The 19,601-nt window shown below is 32.6% G+C and overlaps 1 protein-coding gene across 6 annotated transcripts in view; it reads right to left on the bottom strand.

The window, feature by feature from the left end:
* The window catches only part of Stag1 (stromal antigen 1), a 261,193-nt gene that overhangs the window by 224,785 nt on the left and 16,807 nt on the right, over positions 1–19,601 (bottom strand). For 4 of the 6 annotated variants that reach the window (XM_048794466.1, XM_048794467.1, XM_048794468.1 and 1 more), the window contains exons 2-3: positions 12,628–12,876; positions 11,088–11,252 (exon numbers count right to left, since the gene is read on the bottom strand). Coding sequence is in view for 3 of the 6 variants with exons in the window: in XM_048794465.1 (XP_048650422.1) it covers positions 11,088–11,093 (6 nt within the window). In the remaining 3 variants the exon portion in view is untranslated. The remainder of the gene's footprint in view (positions 1–11,087; positions 11,253–12,627; positions 12,877–19,601) is intronic. The other 2 variants (XM_015487017.2, XM_048794464.1) reach the window with 1 other exon arrangement.

The raw sequence follows: 19,601 nt of genomic DNA, 5'->3' as shown, positions 1-19,601 counted from the left end.
AAATTTAAAGGTAACCAAGCTGAACTTCTAAGGAGAAATAACAATTGTTAAACAAAAATAAGATCACTTGGGGGAAGCCCGGGGCTATAATATCAGAACATTTCTGAAAATGGCATTAACTCCAAAAAATATGCTTCGATTTGATCATACAAACTACAGATGTCATTTATCCAATTAGTATTTGGGAAGTTCCAATTATTCCATTTGATGCAACCTCTTTTCAAGATTCCCCAAAGTTTTGTTAGCTTTTGTTTCTTTTTGCATAATCTGACCCAAATTCAAATTTCATCCTTCTCTTTTATAATTTTCTCATGTTTAAATTTCAATAGACTTATTACATTGAGTCACAAAATTTAACAAAGACAAAATATGTACAAGCATTTTTACACAATAAATATCGCTAGTCATCAATAGCATTGAGGGTGAACTGGAGTCTCTTCTCAAAAAACCAACAAGGCCTGGGGCTAGGACTCAGTGGTGGAGCACTTGCCTTGCAAGTGTGAGGCACTGGGTTTGATCCTCAGTACCACGTAAAAATAAAAAAAAAAAAAAAAAAAAAAAAAGAAAACAAAATGTGTGTAGGCAGAACAAATAATATTTCCCTTTAAGTGAGAAGCCATTGGTGGTTTCATACACAATAAAAATGGGAGTCGTTACGAAAGTCCAAATAAAGCCAAATTTCTTAAGATGACCACAATAGAGTAGATAATACAGGATGAAGAGACTTTCACTTGTAACTAGACAAAGCTAATAGAGATAACTTAAACCTAGGAAAGAGAAACACTGTTTCTCATGCATCACTCTGAAATGACCATCAATATGCAATGTCAACATATATTTATTTATCTTACATAATCAAAGACATCATTAAATGGAGACCTCTTGAACCTGGCTTCACTTAATTCCTGAGTCAGGTTTCTTGGTTATGGACCAAAAAGAAGAACTATTAGAAACCGCTCTTCCAGAAAGATTGGGAAATGACTACAAATAGAAATAACCCTGGATCCAAACTACTGAATTGGAAGAATAGAAATTTGGGTTGAAAGTTAAACTAACACTTGCCTTGAATCAATAATCAAGTCACCCTGAACTGATCCTGAACACTTGTTTACCCTCCCTACTATAGGCCGATGCCTGGTTATTATATTATCAACTCCCTTAATCCTTGATCTCTGCCTTTTGGTACCCTCCCAATTTCTTCTTTATGGTGAGCACAATGCCAGCAACAAAGACCATAAGGACCACCAGAATGACAACACTGAAGTTAACAAATATTTCATAATGTTTTGGAATGGAGAATAGTCGTGGATTTCTGATTCACTTTTGAGATTACCAGCAGGGGGCTTCCATACAACTGCATATTGAGACTTCTATCAGTCTGGAAGAGTGATTCCACCCTAGCTCTCCTCTCAATATCAGCAGAGTTAGCAATGCCCACCTCACCAAGGGCCTTTTGAGAGAAATTCTGCTACCATTCGATATAGATACTGGGGCGCTCACAGTATACTACTATGTACTTGGAATATAGCCAGTATCCATCACAAAACAGCCACTGACAATTCAACATCCCTGAAATGTTTAAAGACACAACATCAGGGCAGTAACGTTTTGTGGCAAAGGCATTGTCACAGGGTCAGGTCTTTCTTTTCCATTGTGAATGCCATTAGGTTCACCCACCAATGAAATGATACCGGTTTGTGCTAGTGGGTTTTCAAATACCCTTTCTGCTGTACTTGGAGTTATACAGGCAATCCATATCCACAAAGGTATGTTCTCTAGGGTTCATCATACTCTTCCCACTCATACATTTGTTTCTAGCAGGAAATAAGGGATCCAGAATGGAGTAGTTCACCTCAAAAGTCCAGTGAGGGCCTAGAACCACCAGCACTTCCCCCCAACACTTCACCACAGTTGTAGCATAAACACTTGTTCATGATACAGTCAAGGTGTAATATGGCTGTTTTTCACCAATAGTAGGAACACTGGGCCCTTATTCAGGCCAAAGCAAAGAGAATTAGAGAAGGCAGGAGGATATTCGGAGGGCTTTAAATAAGGACCCAGAATTTACTGCTTTTAAATGTCTTGCCTTAGTTTCTTCCTTCTGTAAACATAAAGTCCATTTTTAAAAAACATCAAAATATTTTTCAAAACATTTAAACATTAAACATTTAGCTGCTAAAATTATGATTATGTATGTCAATGATTATAAAGGTATTAACAATTTCAATAATTTGACAATCTACCTGTCCACATGGAAAAGATCACCTGTGACCTTTCGGTAAAATATATATATATATATATTTTTAGTTGTAGTTGAACACAATACATTTATTTTTATTTATTTACTTTTATGTGGTGCTGAGGATCGAACTCAGGGCCTCACACATGCAAGGCAAGCACTCTACCACTGAGCCACAACCCAAGCCCCACTTGTGACCTTTTACATATGTGAGAAATAAGCTTCTTATTTAAACAACTGCTGTTTTCAATTTTCCACATTTATGCTCAAACTGAATCTAAATGTTTATATTTTATGATTTTAAATCTCATACCTAATATTTTAACACTAACAGCTATAAACATTCTTTTATTATACTCTCTTACATTTATTAATTCTATTCAAGTACTTATATTTTCTTAGTTCTATAAGTTTTACTCCTCATCTTCATTGCAGTATTTCCATTCTTCAAAGTCTTTTGCTCATCTTTGCTATAAAGTTTCATTTCAGTCAAGAGTATAGTTGTTCTCTCAAAATTCTCAGTAGCTTCTTTTATAATTATAGTTCTTCAGCCACTGAAATACTTCTTGAAATTTTTAGGCCTTTCCATTAATTAACATTAAAAAGGTATTATAAACACTTCTATCTACTCTAATAATGGCTTAGAAGTACAAACATCTCCAGTAAGTTACTATATAATTGTCAGCTCAAACAGAACAGGTGAGATTTAAATACACCCACCGCTGCTTTTGATTTTCCTTAGTGTAGTCACATAGTAAATTCAAGCCCCATTAAATAATGGGGCAAATTCCTTTCTATTTGCTATGTAGAGATTTGTTATCTAACACATTTCTAAGGTGGGGACTAGAAATTAGTGTCACTATAAAAGTCCATATTTTTCTTTGACACTAGAACAAAACTACCTCCTTCTGGGAGAGAGAATGAATGGCTTACTCACAGACCACCCTCTTAAGACATCTCTTTTTTTTCCCAATCATACTTAAATGGACAAAATCAGCTTTACCTTCAAAGTTGGTTGTCAAGTGCAAACAGAAGACCAAACAGTCTCATTCATTATGTAAACTTCATTTTTCAGTTAACACCAATTCCTTATTCACACAAGCTGATAGCATAAGTACGGTAAGATCAAAGGGGGTTAGCTTAGCTTTAATCAATAATTTAACCAATAATTTGTAATTATAAATTAATAGAGCATTTGATCACTATGGATTTTTTTTATTCTTCCTACAAAAACTGGGAAGTCCATGAAGGGTCAGGCAAGTTTATTTCATATTCTATCTGTTGTGCCTAATTCACTCCCTGGAAGAAGCAGCTCTCAATAGATATGTGTTGAACAAATGAACTTTTTAAAATTGATATCTGGGGTACAAATTGCAAATACTAACTTACAGAATTAACAATCAGGTGCTTTCCAATTCATAACTAATAATCAAAAAATTCCAATTAAATAAATAGCTTGAATGTTCCAAAATTGAACATATATTTAGTGTCTTAAGTTTCAAAGCCAAAATTTTCAGGCCAAACAATCTCATGCCAAGCTTCAAATGCCTACACTCATGAAAACTTTCTTTCAGCGAATATACCAAAAACAACTAGGGATCACCTCAGATGCCTTCCTCTTTCTTACCTTTCAGAATCTTTTCATTGCTTTAATATTTATAAAATCTGTCATTTCCTCTCCATCATCACTGACATTGTAAAATTAAACCTTCATTACTTACCAATTGGAACTATTAAAAAAGCTTTTATAATTGAGTGTCTTTGATAGCAAGCTTACTCTCCCTGAAAATCATCGTTTTCTATTGGGAGGTGGTTTTGTTACTCCCTTAACTTTTTATTATACCAAATATACATACAGATATTCATTCATACATACATACGTACATACATATTCTGACAAAACTTCCACAATCCTGTCCTCTAGGCAGACCTATGTGAATTTTTAGTATTTTCAACTCAAGTAGTTTTTATCTTTCTTATTAAAGTATTAATAGTACCTTTTAATATGTTTTCCATAAGGTATGTTCCATGAGGGCAGAACTTTCTTTTTAAATTTCTGCATACATAAGAACTATCTGGCACAATCTTTGAATATAGGGCATGCATAATAATTATCTTAAGTAGTAAGTCTGATTCATTATGATTAATTCTGATAGGGAGAAAGGACTAAAAAACAGAGTGATCATAAATAGTTGTAGGAATCAAGAGTTTGTGGAATGCCACTAGGTCCTTTAATACAAAACTTATAAAAGCCTTCACATTCCATGTCTCTTCTAAGAGAGATGAAATATGGACATTTTCCAAATATACTAAATACATAAAGCCATCCTTTGGGGCGGCATCTCAGAAACATCTATTTTTATTTCAAATAATAAACTAAACTAGATAAAGATGAAAATATTTTATTTTTTCTTTGTTTTGTTTTTGTTTATTTTTAAATTAGAAGCAAAACATACATACTATACATACCTTTAAGGTCCAATTTTATCCTATCTTCTCTGTTAGTAACACTTATCAAAAACATGTTGATAAAATATCTTATGCATGTGCTTATATTTAAGTGCCATCATACATTATACATCATTCTACAGCTTGCATTGTTTCCCTAAAATTCATTTCTGAAATTTACCATAAGGTTAAAATTGAACCTTCATTATTTCCCAATTACAGCACCATTTCACTTCCAACTGCTATAGAAAATTAAAATATCTGAATATGGCATGTTTTATTTACTATTTTTCTTTTTTTTTAAATATTTATTGTTTTAGTTATTGGCAGATACAACATCTTCGTTTGTATGTGGTGCTGAGGATCGAACCCGGGCCGCACGCATGCCAGGCGAGCGCGCTACCGCTTGAGCCACATCCCCAGCCCAACTATTTTTCTTGATAACAGACATTTATACTTTTAATTTTTGGCCACTACAAAGAAGCAATAAACATTCCTCATATAGACCTCTTTTATAAACATGTAAAAAAAAAATTTTCTCTACAAAGGCTGTGGATATGGCTTAGTGGTAAAGCACTTGCTTAGCATACATGAGGCCCTGGGTTTTATCTCCAGCACCACAAAAACTGTTTGTTTGTTTTTTAAAGTAGTCTTTTTTTAAACTGATTTTCTTTAAAGGGCAGAAAGGAGAGGACGAAATGGGGGAAGAAATGGGAAAAGGGAACAGAAAGAGATGGGGAGGTAAACCTACTACAGTGTAGAAACTCATTAAATATTTACTGAATGAATGAAAACTGAATAATAGATTATTTAACTTCCCTTGATATTAATAAAATTTTCTCCAAAGTACTTAAATAGATTTGGACTTCTACTAGGTGCTATTCCACATCTTACTGCCTATAGGTGTTGTCAGACCTTTTTTATATAACTCAATATGATCGATGAGTATGAGACACTATTTTATACCATTCTACCCAGAATTTAAAAAAAAAAAAAATTGTAGGTGCTTTTAAAATTTTATTTCTAACTTGAACTGAATAAGATGCTGTTTCTGATTACTTGCTCTAATTGGTTATTATTACTACACAGAAGTACACCCATTTTTTAATGTAAATTTTCTATCCAGAAACTTTGCTCATTATATCTAGAGTTTCTCTTGAAATTTCAATATAGACAATAATTGTTTCCATTACAAATAAGGATATGTTTACATCTTTGTTTCAATTGTTACCACTCTTTTTTATTATCATATCTATCATTTTTAATTGTTATAATTATTATTTTAACTTTTTGTAGTTATAGACAGCATGCCTTTATTTTATTTGTTTATTTTTATGTGGTGCTAAGGCTCAAACCTAGTGCCTCACATGGGCTAGGCAAGCACTCTGCCACTGACATACAGTCCCAGCCCACTTAATTATTATTGTTTTAATTTATTGGCTTGGGGTTCCAGTACAGTAGAGTACTGATAATGCTAGGTCCTGGAAATACATCTATATTTCACTGTTAAAAATGACATGATGTGCACTGTACGTTTTGGAGAAATAATTTACACTAGGATATGAAGTACTATCGTATTCCCAACTCATCAAAGGGTTTGTTTATCATGAATGTCAGATCTACTTTATCAAATTATTTTTCTAAACACTCTACAACAATTCAGATAAGTATAGGCTTTTTACTCCTGTAATATGACTATTTGGTACATTATAGTACAAAAGATTTTCTAATATTAAAACATTCTTGCAGCACCCCTCCCCCAGCACTGTATACTCAATCCAAGAGTGCTTTACCACTGAACTACACCTGCATCCCTTCTTATTTTTTTGAGAAAGGGTCACACTCAGGCTGGCCTCAAACTTGTGATCCTCCCGTCTTGAACTCCTGAGTGTTGGGATTACAGGCATGCATCACTACACCTGGCTCACCTTTAAATTCTTAAAATAAAATAAAACCTCAACATCTTAAAATTTTATTAGATTCATATATTTTGATTCAGTTGACCTTCTCTACCATTTTCTCTTTAACTTCTACTTGTATTTTCATTATTGTTTTCTTCCAAATTACTTTAGGTTTTTCATTTTTCTTTTGTTAGTTTCCTTCTACTGCTGTCACTTAACATTAATACACTTAAGAGGACATATCTACTCAAGTAGTACTTTAGCTGGTCCCATCATTTACATTAACATTACTTTCACTAACACTGACATTTCACAACTATATATTTCCTTCTCAAGTTATTTTAAAAGTACCTTTTTATACTTCCAAGTATAATTGGAATTTATTCTATTGTATATTTCAACATTAATTGCATTGTAGTCAAGAGAACAGGAGACAAATCCTTAACAAAATCTTTCAAGATTTCCTCAATATTCTCTGTTCATAATATACTCTTACAGCTCTGTAATTATTTACTTTTTAAATTTTTTAATATTTTTTAGTTGTCAATGGACATTTATTTTATTTATTTATATGTGGTGCTAAGAATTGAACCCAGTGCCTCACACATGTTAGACAAGCTCTCTACCACTGAGCCAGCACCCCAGCCCCTATTTTCACTTTTTTAGCTCAAGACTCCTTAGAACAAACATTAGATATAGGGAAATTTGTCTAGAAATTTTGCCTTTTTGTTTTGTTTTGTTTAAGTTGTAGATGGACACAATACCTTTGTTTTATTAGTGCCTCATGTGTGCTAGTACACTGAGCCACAGCTCCAGCCCTATCTAGACATTTTCCTAAAACTACTTCTTCAAAAGTGGTTGTCTCTTTAATTCCCTCTGATCTCTTCCTCCGCCCTATTTTGAAACCATCTAATCATACCAAAGTCTCTAAACAGCTCTTAGATATTTTCTAACATTTTTCTTACTCTGGGTACTTTCTAAATGAATGCTTAATGAAAGTTAATTCCTGAGTTCTCCTTTTGAAGGCATCTAATGTAGTATTTTTCTTTAATAAAATTAACTTCTTGAATTTTATGATTCAAAAATTTATTTTCAACTTTCAAGACTGATCAATTTTCAAATCTGTCCCTTCTTGTTTCATTTATGCCCTATTTTTTAATTAGAATTGCTTCTTTCATTCTGCTAGTATTTTATTTTATTATTCATCACCCTTCATCTAGTTTGTTGTAGGTGGACACAATACCTTTATGTTATTTTTTTATATATGGTGCTAAGGATCAAACCCAGGGCCTCACGAATTCGAGGCCAAGTGTACCACTGAGCCATAACCCCAGCCCACATCTAATGTTTTTATTACCTGTTCCTACTAGGCTTGCCATTGCAGATTCAGATTAAACAATATGGGCTTAGATCTTCCTTTCTTAAAATAACAATGGAAATTTTTACCCTGACACCACATTACCAGACATTTCAATCAAGGGTTTCTTATGAGGACTATGTCTGTCTTCTCTCTTCCATCATCCTTTGATTTCTTAAAAATGGGAATTTAATATGAATTATAATCCAAACTAAGACCCTTTTGAATACTTAAGGATTCTATATTAATAAGTAACTAAATGGGGGCTGGGGCTGTAGCTCAGTGGTAAAGCGCTTACCTAGCATGTGTGAGGCACTAGGTTTGATCCTCAGCACCACATGAAAAAAATTAATAAGTGAAATGAAGGCATTCTGTCCATCTACAACTACAAAAAATTTTTTTTAAAATAAATAAATAACTGCATGCACAATAAGTATAAAAAGAATCTCAAGGACAACTTGAAATTTATAGTCACCATAAATATAAGCCTTCGCATTAGTTATCAGTGGCTTTCTTTAGCTTCCTTTTCAGGGATGGAAACTAATATTAGGCTATGGCTTCATGAAATAAGTCTGAGTCTATTCCACTATTCTTCATAATGCAATTTTAACAAACAAGTACCAAATTCTTGGCTGTAAGAATGTGCTTCTCTATTCTAAGTAAAATCCTGAACATCATTTTGTAGTTTTCTTCTATATAAACCACAGAAATACTTGCTTTATTTCTGAATATATTGATATCTGTTTGTCTTTTCTTTTTAATATTTAACTAAAATATCATTTTATCTTGTCAGGATGTAATAAACAGTGAAATTGCTGTGCCACTGTCAATGGAACACACTTGTATGTTTTTTAAATGTGAATTCCCTTTGTGCTCAGCAACAACTTTATTAGAAAATTATTAAGTGAAAAACGATATTATATAAGTTTTTAGATTAATGTGACTATACCTAGTAAGGAAAAATATAACATTAATAATAAAACACAAAATTTTTTTTAAAAAAAAGGTTTAGAGTAGACTTCAAAAGATGAATAGTTAAAAAAAAAAAAACACTTGAAAAAGTAGGTTAAAACCAAATTATGGAAGCCTCTAGAGTCCTAATTATTAATTCTTATCTGTCAGAAAATATGGCTCAAAGATTTTAAGTAAAAGAATTACAGTATCAAACAGTTTTCTTAGGGAAAAGTTATCAGGATGAAGAATAGAACATGTGGATAAAAAAAATAATTTATATTGGTCAGTATTTTGTTTCATATACAGATGATAAAATTTTATTCATATTAGAAGTTGATGTTACCCCTTTTTAAATAAACCCTGCTTTATATACTTACAAAAATGTTAGCATTCAATTTAAATAGAATATGCATTAAAATTATCATTACAATATGTAACTATCTGGTACAATAAAGCTTCACATAAAAGTGAAAATAAAATATTAAAATGAAATTATTAAAATTGTAGATAAAAACCCTTTATCTTTCTGTTACTTGTGTTTCTACATAAAGGTGAGAAGCAATAAAGTTAATCTCAAAAATTAATATTTCTGTAGCTTACCAATGTTTCTATTAAAATATAATGATAAGATTTTCAAGCTTAATGGCTAAAGATCACTTCATCTCTTTTTAAATTATACATATGTAATTCACAGATTGTCACCCTTTGTTTTAAATAACTGGGAATTCAGTATTTACCATTTAGAATCATGCCACTACTTCATGAGATCATATATATAAATCTCTCAGCATATAAATTCCAAGACTCTTGTACACATCAATTTGACAACATACTAACAATAATAATAATAAACACTAAGCTCCTTTATGGACTGAAAATGAAATACAGATTAAATTTTTTTTTAACTAATGAAAACCTGTGTTAGTGCCACAAGTAATTATTGTTTCATAAATTACGTAAATGACTGTCACACTTACTGGGAAAATGAAATAAAACAGTCAATTATCAGATAGATTTAACATAACATCAATCTTTGGTGACCAAAAAGTGCAAATTAAAATAGTGAAATACCAACTTTCATATTATTAGGTAATTTTAAAATACAAAATATGCAATTGCTAGCACTAGTATAAATGTGGACATTCTGTTACACTTCTAGTGAAAGGTAAACTAGATTAAATCCTTGGAGAGGAATAGGGTATTTTTGTATTATACTGTTTAAAAAAAAAGAAAGAAAGAAAACCGTTAGCTGAGCATGGTGGTGCATGCTTATCAGGAGACTGAGGCTAGAGGATCCCACCTTCTAGGCCAGCCTCAATAATGTGGTAAGACCCTGTCTCAACATTAAAATGAAAAGGGACAGAGACATAGCTCAATGGTAAAGCACTTGCCTAGCATGTGCAAAGCTCTGTGTTCAAGCCCTATTTCTTCTACAAGACAAAACAAAATAAACCCACTACACTTTAACCAAATAATTTCACTTCCATTATTTAAAATGAAAAGATACATAGAATATGTATGAATAATAATATGTATGAATACATGAATAATGACTAATAATTTTGATAACAGTGAAGAATATAATATATACTCAAGGAATATATAATGATATACTCAAGGAATCGTCAAAACAGTTTTGGTTTATGATTATAATGAATTACTAAGAAGCTAATAAAATAATGCTCTTACAAAATACTTAAGATATCTCTTGAGTAAATGAGAAGAGATAAAAGAGTAAAAAAGGTTATAAAAGATCACCCTTTCTTTTGTCAATTACTCTGCAATAAAATCACATCTAAAAACTGTAACAAGGCAATAAAAATCCTCTTTTGTATCTCCTATTAATACTGGTCAACATATTGAACACAATCTAAGGAATATGTTACTATTCAACAAAATGTCTTTCCCGATACTCTTTACAAACCAAACCAAATCAAAAACCTTACAGAATAAAATATATGGTTTCATGATAATCAAGGTATAGGGGCTGAAGATATAGTTCAGTGGAAGAGTGTCCTGAGCAAGTATATGACCCTGGGTTCATTCTGTAGAATCCCCAGGGGAAAAAAAAAATTAAAGTATATAAAGTGTCAATATGTACACCAAGACATTCCACATAGGTTATTTACTATCTCTTTTTATGCATGAAACAAAAAGCAAACAACAAACAAAAACACTTTAAATTTACCTGCATTGCACTTTTCCCCAGTTTCACCACTTCAAATAATGTGACAGGCTCCCCTTCACCATTCTGTTGAGGATGCCCATTAGCTCTTCCACGGCCTGTTCCTCTCACTCCAGCTTCAATTCTGCTCTTCTCTCCTGGAGATTTTCGAGGTTTCTTATTTGTAGACTAAATTAAAAGATTTTTAAAAATGACATTAAATGCAGGCTTACTTTTCACTTTATAAAAGAAAAATTAAACATACTGTCAATCACTGGTGGTTTAAAAAGTGCAAAATAAGATAACTCCCTAACGAAAAAAGCTTTACATATTGCTTTCAACAACAAAAATATAGTGTAAACAATCAAACCTAAGTTTATACATATGAGGTATGAAAACAAAGTTTAAAAACTAATTAGATATGATATAAAACAATAATATTTTAACCATGCCTACTCTTGACATGTCCTTCATTATGCCATCCTCTGCCTCAGAAATCTTGTTCAATAAAATACTTCTGAGAAATACCATTTATTCAACTCTTCCCTATTGTGAAGTACTCAAATATTTCTTAGTCATACAATAAATACAGAATGAACATATTTGCAACTATTTTAGGTACTGGGAATACAATAATAAAAAAAATAGAAATGTTCTTGCCTTGATGAAGTTTACATTTTTTAATTAACATACCATCCCCTGTCCCCAATTATTTCTTAAGTTAATACTAGTTACACCCTATCTATGTCTCATCTTTAGAGTCAAGGGTAATTTGGGAAAACAGTTTGTGGTCATTTCATCCAGTTCTATAAATTCTATTCATTTCTATCTATATTAATTGCATGGTTGGTGCTTCACCATCAACGACATCAACATTGCTAAATGCAATAGAGATTCTTAAAACGCTCTTTAACATTCGACATGATTTTCTTCCTTATCTTTCAGATACCTTTTCCTTCCATGTACCATATTTTTTACCTGTTAGTGTTACCCAGAGGTCTTTCCCATGCATCTTTTCTTCTCAATCATAATATTTTCTTTTGAGTAATTTAATTCATTCTTACTATAGCCGTGTTCCAATTATCTAATGTCCCTTGTCTCCAAATCCACCCTTATTTGTCTTGTTTTGTAATTCTGGATTTGGACCCTGGAAACATTACTTTTATACCATCTACTGCAGTATCAGGCTTTAAAAATAGAGGGCACTGGAGGAACAGTGAAGATGGAACAGAACATGGAGGGCTCTATTCCTGGTTACAGTACCTGCTCCCTGTATTTGATTATTACTGTGTTCCTCAGTAGTACTCTCTTCATTTCTCTTAACAGTTTATGGCCCTAAAACCAATATTGTGGGTGGGTGAATACATATTAGGTCATTTGATTATTGTTTAAATTAATTTTATTCCAAGGTCAGTTTTAGATTTACAAAAAAAATTATGAAAATAGCACAGGAAATTACCATATATCTGACATCTAGTTACCCCTATTATTAACAACTTGTATTTGTATAGTATGTCTGGTACAAATAATAAATCAATATTGATATGCTAATAAAAACGTATACCCTTTATTCAGGTTTTCTTATTTTTTGTCTAATGACCATTTTATGCCCTAGAAGTCCATCCAAGACACCATATTATATTCAGTCATCATGTCTTTACTTGAGCTTCTCTTTTCTGGGAAAGTTTCTTAGCTTTTCTTGTTTTTTTGATGACTTCAGCAGTTCTAAGGAATACCAATCAGGTATTTTCCAAAAGATCCTTCACTTGGACTTGACAAGCATTTTTAATTATTACTAGACTAGGATTATGACCTTGGGGGAAGAAGACAGAAAAAGTAAGGCGTCATTTTTATCATCTCATATTAAGGATGCATTAACTTAACATTAAATAACATACATTATTAACATGACATATCATTGTTGATGCTGAAGTTAATCAGTTGTCTGTTGTAGCCTTAGATAGGTTTCTCCACTATAAAGTAACTTTTCCACCCTTTATCTTACTGTACCCTTTGGAATAAAATTACTACACATAGTTTACAGTTAAGGGGTAAGAAATTAAGCTGTACTTCCTTGAAAGTCAGTTTACATAAAATTATTTTACGTTCTTCCACATCTGTTTTCACCCATTTATTTGATCATTTAAATCAATACGGACTCATCAACATTTACTTTCTACTTTGGGATATAGTCTCATATCATTTTACTTTTTTTATTTTTTATTTTTAGGTGGACACAATATCTTTTATTTTATTTTTATGTAGTGCTGATAATCTAACCCAGTGCCTCAAGCATGCTAGGCGAGCGTGCTACCACTTGAGCCACATCCCCAGCCCCATTTTACTTTGTTTTTAAAATTTTTTCAAGCTTGGTCATTTCAGTTGAGTGTCCATTTGATATTTCCCTATCACTGTGTGTGTGTGTGGGGGGGTTATTTTGTTTTTTAAATCTTTGAATACTTAAGGCACCTAAAAGTTGCTGGACTCTCACCTTGTATATTTCCTAGCCCAATCCTAAAATTAACCAATACTACAAAAAGACATGGTTCCTTTTACTAGAGAATGATATTAGAGATGAAAATCTGCAACACTAGGTTTGGCCTTTTGCTACTGAGGTGTCTTTGCTTCTAGGCCCTGAGATGGACAGAACAAGGAAATACATGTCCAGCATATTACAGATAACAAAATACATTCACTGTATTATAAAGCTATACAGGCTCTGACAAATGCATAGTGTTCTGTATTCATAATTATGGTATCACAATTGAGAGTTCTACCACCTTAAAAACCCCATATGCTAGCTAGGCAGGGTGTAATCCTATAATTCCCCTGTAATCACAAATTTGAGGCCTGCCTAGGCAAGACCCTGCCTCAAATAAAACTTAAACTTTACCCATTCAACCCATCCCCTTGCCACTACAAAAACAAAAACAAAACTTTGGCTCAGGTGAAGAATGCTTAGCATGTAAAAGGTCCTGATTTTGATCCCCAACTCTTTAAAAAAATTAAAAAACCATGAATTAATGAATCTATCTTAATAATCTTAGTAACCTAGACAGTAACCAGTTTCTAGAGTTCTATTCTACCATTATCAGCACTATCCTTGAATCTAGACCATTAGGTGGGAACCCCAAAAGAGGCTGTCATACCAACTACATGCTAGCTCTAGCATAGGTGTAGTGCAATACAGACCCCTAAAAATTAACTAATCCTACAAGACATAGTTTCCCTCATGGAACATGAACAATGTAACTCCCTCTCCCCCCAAATATTATAACTTAGGAAATTATTCCATTAACAAGAAGATATCTGCCTCAACTTTGTGGGGATGTCTAATTTCTATGTATTGTCTCATACATTTCACTTATTCTACCTTATGAAATTCATGTTTAAGAGAAAGTGCTAATTATATATTACTCCCAAATATGCATAGCCTGAATTTAATCAGGAAGAAACAAAAGAATTGAGGAGCATTATAAAATGCCTTTGCTTATATTTTTCAAAAATATCAAGATGATAAAAATCAGAGATCGAACAAGAAACTACTGAAGATAGCAGACATTAAACATAATAAATCTTTAATGTATTTGGTTAGGTCCTGGACTAGAAAAATAGATGTAAAGACATTCTGAAACAACTACAAAGCTATGTGTATAGCTATTAATTAGATAATAATATTCTGTAAATATTAAATTTCCTGGTTTTGATAATTATATAATACTTACATAAGAGAATTTCCTTTCCTTGTTCTTAGAAAATACACCATGAACTATAGGGATTATGGATCATGATATCTGCAACTTATTTCAAATAGATCAGAAACCATTTGATCCTTACCGCACACTACATACAAAATAAACTCAAAAGAGATCTAGACCTACGTGTAATAGCAGAAAAAACAAGGGAAACTGAGCTTAGCAACAATTTCTTAAATACAAAAGCACAATCTATAAATAAAAATAATCAACAACTTCAGTCTTAATCAAAATTAAAGACTTTAAACACAGAAAAGCAATTGCTTCACAATCATTGTTTTTAAAGAATCATCTTTCCCCCACTGAATTAAGACTCTTTATCATAAATCAACTGACATATGTGTCTCTGTACTCTCTCACACAGATCTGTCATTGTGCCAATACCAATTTACCTTCATTACTGTAGCTTTACAGTAAGATTTAAAATCTAGTAGTGAAAGTCTTCCAGATTTGCACTTCTTCCTTATTGCTTTACCTCTTTTTAGAGACACTGCATTTCTGTGGACATTTCAGAATGATCAATTTTCAAAAAAAAAAAATAATAATAATGGTGAAATTGATTTGGATTACAAATATATACAGAAACTTTCTCAGAGCAGTTTGAGAAAAAAACTGACAATGTAAAAACAGCTATAAAACTTACCAAAAGGTACTTGATAACATTTAACATCAGAAAAATACTAATGCAAACAAAAATGAGACACCACACTATGCCCATCAGAAAGGTTAAAATAGTGCTACATGGATTCCAATGTTTATGACAGCACAATTCCCAATAGTCAGGTTATGAAACCAGGTGTTCAACAGAGGATAAAGAAAATGTCACATACATACACAATATAGTTCTACTCAATCATAAAGAAGAATGAAATTATGTCATTTGATGGTAAACTAGAGAACATGCTAAGCAAAATAAGCCAGACTCACAGTCAAAGGTAACACATTTTCTCTTTTTTGAAGAGAAAAAAGCTAAAGGGGGAAAAAAAAAAAAGAATGAAAGCAGGAAATTTTATGAAAATGGTGGAGTAAAAGTAGTAGATAGAGGAAAAGGAAGGAAGGAGGGAAAGGTGAAGAACTGGGGAATAAAGCCTAACAAATTATGCTATATGCTTATATATGAACATACCACACTGAGTCTTACTTTATGTACAATTATAATGTAGCAATGGAAAATATATAAATAAGTAGACGGAAGACCAGAACAACAGAGGAAGAGGGATGGAAAGGGTAGAGGGAGAGTAGAGGGAAGTACCAGGAGATGAACTGGAACAAAATATGTCATATGTACATATGAATATGTCTCAATAAACCTCACTATTGTGTATAATTATAAGGTACTTGAAACCTAATAATAATAATAATAATAATAAACAAAGGCTAAAATAGAAATGACTGATGAAATCAACTGTTGGTTAAAAAAAAGGAACAAATGGACTTCCTCTATATTGCTGGCAGGATACAAATATAATCATTTTGGGGAAATGTTTAGAAGTGCTCAATTAATTTACACATACATATATCCTTTGAATCATTAATTCTATTCCTCAGGATATATATGAACAAAATGCATACTAATATACATGTAAAGAATTGTACAAAAGGGGCTGGGATTGTCGCTCAGCAGTAGAGCGCTTGCCTAGCATGGGCGGGACCTTGGTTAGATCCTCAGCACCACATAAAAATAAAGGCACTGTGTTGTGTCCATCTAGACCTAAAAAATAAATATTTTTTAAAAACAAGAATTGTACAAAAATGTTTATAGTATCTTTTTTGCATAATAACCAAAAACTGAAAAAATAATGTCCATAACAGTAGAAAAACTAAATAAAAAGGAGTATTTTGTACAATGGAACACTGGGAAGCATTTAAAAAGATCATATAACTAAGAACACAAAGTTTCCTGTACAAACTAATGAATCAAAGTTATCTAAATAAAATATCATAAATACATTTGCATAAAGTTCAAAAGCATGGAGTACTAGTCTTGGAAAAGGCAGAATAGCAGGTACACCTAGAAAAAATAGACTGAAAAGGGCATATGGATGCTTTTTCTAGAGCACTAGAAGTGGTCCACAATTGAACCTTGGTATCAGTGAGGGATTTTAGTATCAGTTTATATTCAATTCCTTTATATGGGGTAGTATTTGTATATATACTTTAAATGATCTCAAGATTAATTATAATGCCAAATACAATGTAAGTAGTTTCTATACTATATTTTTTCCAAATACTTTCAATCTTTAGACAGAGTCCTCAGATACAGAGTGCCAACAACTGAATATATTGATTGCAATTATGTGGAATTGTGTAGAGTAAAAAGTACCAGCACTTAATACACATTTAAATTTTATATACTTTATGTAAAAATACAAACTCAAAAAACTCCTACAGATCCAAGTCCTCTAACACCTCCAATCATCATCACAAAGAATATGCTGCAGGGGTACACACCTGTAACTCCACCAACTTAGGAGGTTGAGCCAGGAGAACTCCAACTTCAAGACCAGCCTCAGCAATTGAGACCCTGTCTCAAAATTTCAAAATAATAATAAAATAATAATAATAATAATAATAATAATAATAATAATTTAAAAGAATAAATGAGCTGGGGATGTAGCTTGGTGGTAAAGTGTCCTTGGTTGAATACCCTGCAAACCCCACCCCCCAATAAAAGCCTTGGCATATCTGTGGATTAAAAGGATGATTTGAAACAAAGGCATTTTCTGATTTAGTTGGTTGTACTAAGATTGTGTTGCAGAGTGTCTTTAGGGTGAGTATCACATCTACATCTGGGGTGGGGGGAGGAAGAGGGAGGGGAGGGGAAAGGGAAAGGGGAGAGAGAGGAGGACCTATGTGTATACCTTCAGCAAAAAATGCAGCAGACCTTACTTAAGAAACAGTTCAATTACTAAGTTTAAATATTTCACCCAATACACTGAATTGTTTGTACTTCATGTTTCATTTGTTCATTTTATTTATTCAGCACATATGTATTTAGAAGGAGAAAGAAAGGATTAAACACTCAGCAAAGCTAGGCATGGTGGCACATGCCTATAATCTGAGATAATTGAGAGGATGAGGCAGGAGGATCACAAATTCAAGGACAACCATAGTGAGAACCTGCCTCAAAATAAAATTTAAAAAGAAAAATTTTGTGATAATAAATGTGATTCAGCAACTTCCTAGTGAGTCTAGGCAAATGATTTAATTCTCCTGTACCCATTTTATTCATCTGTTTTATGGGAAAAGTAGTATCTATATACTGATAGGAGACTTGTAAAAATTATATAAATAGTGACTGACATACAATACATGCTCAGAACATGTTGGTTATTGGGATTTTTACAGAATAGTTAAACAGTGTTTTAAGAATTTGGGAATACTTTAAAACTAAATATATTGATCCTCATGAACTTTACATCTAAGTAAAAAAGGGCAGGATACCTAATTTTGGAAAGGTTGATGGAGCAGTTTTCACATAAAATATCTGATGATGATAGTTTATCACCTTAAAGCTTTCAAAGATACCAGGTGCAGTAGTTCATGCCTGCAATCCCAGCTACTCAGGAGGGTGAGGCAGGATAATTACCAGTTTTAGGCCAGCCTTAGCAACTTAATGGGACCAGTCTCAAAAACTAAATTAAATTACATAAATACATAGGGGTAGATGTAACTCACTGGTAAAGGGTCCCTGGGTTCAATCATCACCATGAGGGATAATTTACTTTCAAAGTTGTCATGATTTCACTGTTGCTTTCAGACCACAAAGCAATGTGTTACACAGACTATTAAACAAATCAAACCATAATCTTGTTTTTAATTTCTAAATAAAAGCAAATATATATAAAAGCTCCAAGAATACTAGAAGAACTGTTGTATATCCTTCACTGAGATTCCACAGTTATCATATCTTGTTGCCCTACCTCTTAATTTTTTTTCCTGAACCACTGAAAGATGTAGATAATGATAAACACCCTAAAGACACTCTGCAACACAATCTTAGTACAACCAGCTAAATCAGAAAATGCCTTTGTTTCAAATCATCCATTTAATCCACAGATGCCAAGGAAATTTATCACAATGTCTTTTACAAAAAAATGATCCACACTAAGATCACATATACTTAGATGTCACCTTTCTTTATTTTTTCTCAATATGGAATAATATATCTATCTTCTTTAACTCATGACCTTGATATTTTTTGAATGGTGGCCAATTATCTTGTGGACTGTTCCTCAATTTAGTCTGAGTTTCTCCAAGATTAGATTTCACTTACGTATTTTCAGCAAGAATATCAGAGAAATAGCAGTCCATTCTTCTATGTGCATCCTTTATCAGAAAAGACATGAGGCAATCAGCCTAATCACCATCTTTTTGGGGGGATACTGGAGGTTGAACCCAGAGGCACTTAACCCCCTGAGCCACAGACCCAGTCCTTTTTACTTTTTATTTCAAGACAGGTTCTTACTAAGTTGCTAAGGCTGGTTTGAACTTATGATTCTTTTTCCCTCAGCCACTGGAGCTGCTGGGATTATAGGCATGCACCATCATCCACGTTAATTTTAACATCTTGGTTAAAGAAGCATAGGCCTGATTCCTCTGACATGAAGTTACTCTTTCTCACTTTGTAATTTTACAAGTATTTTGTGAGATGATAAGAATAAAACTTGTAAATACATACCATCAGATCATTCATCTACTTGTTTTTGGATCCATCTGGTGTTTCCTGAATAACCTATTATTATGATGGCTAACAAATGGAGATAGAATTTCTAATTCTATC

This window comes from Marmota marmota, unplaced genomic scaffold, assembly GCF_001458135.2.
Source record: "Marmota marmota marmota unplaced genomic scaffold, marMar, whole genome shotgun sequence".
In the NCBI taxonomy this organism is placed as follows: Eukaryota; Metazoa; Chordata; class Mammalia; order Rodentia; family Sciuridae; genus Marmota; species Marmota marmota.
Note: the sequence above shows the minus strand (reverse complement) of the source record. Positions and strands in the feature narration are given on the sequence as shown.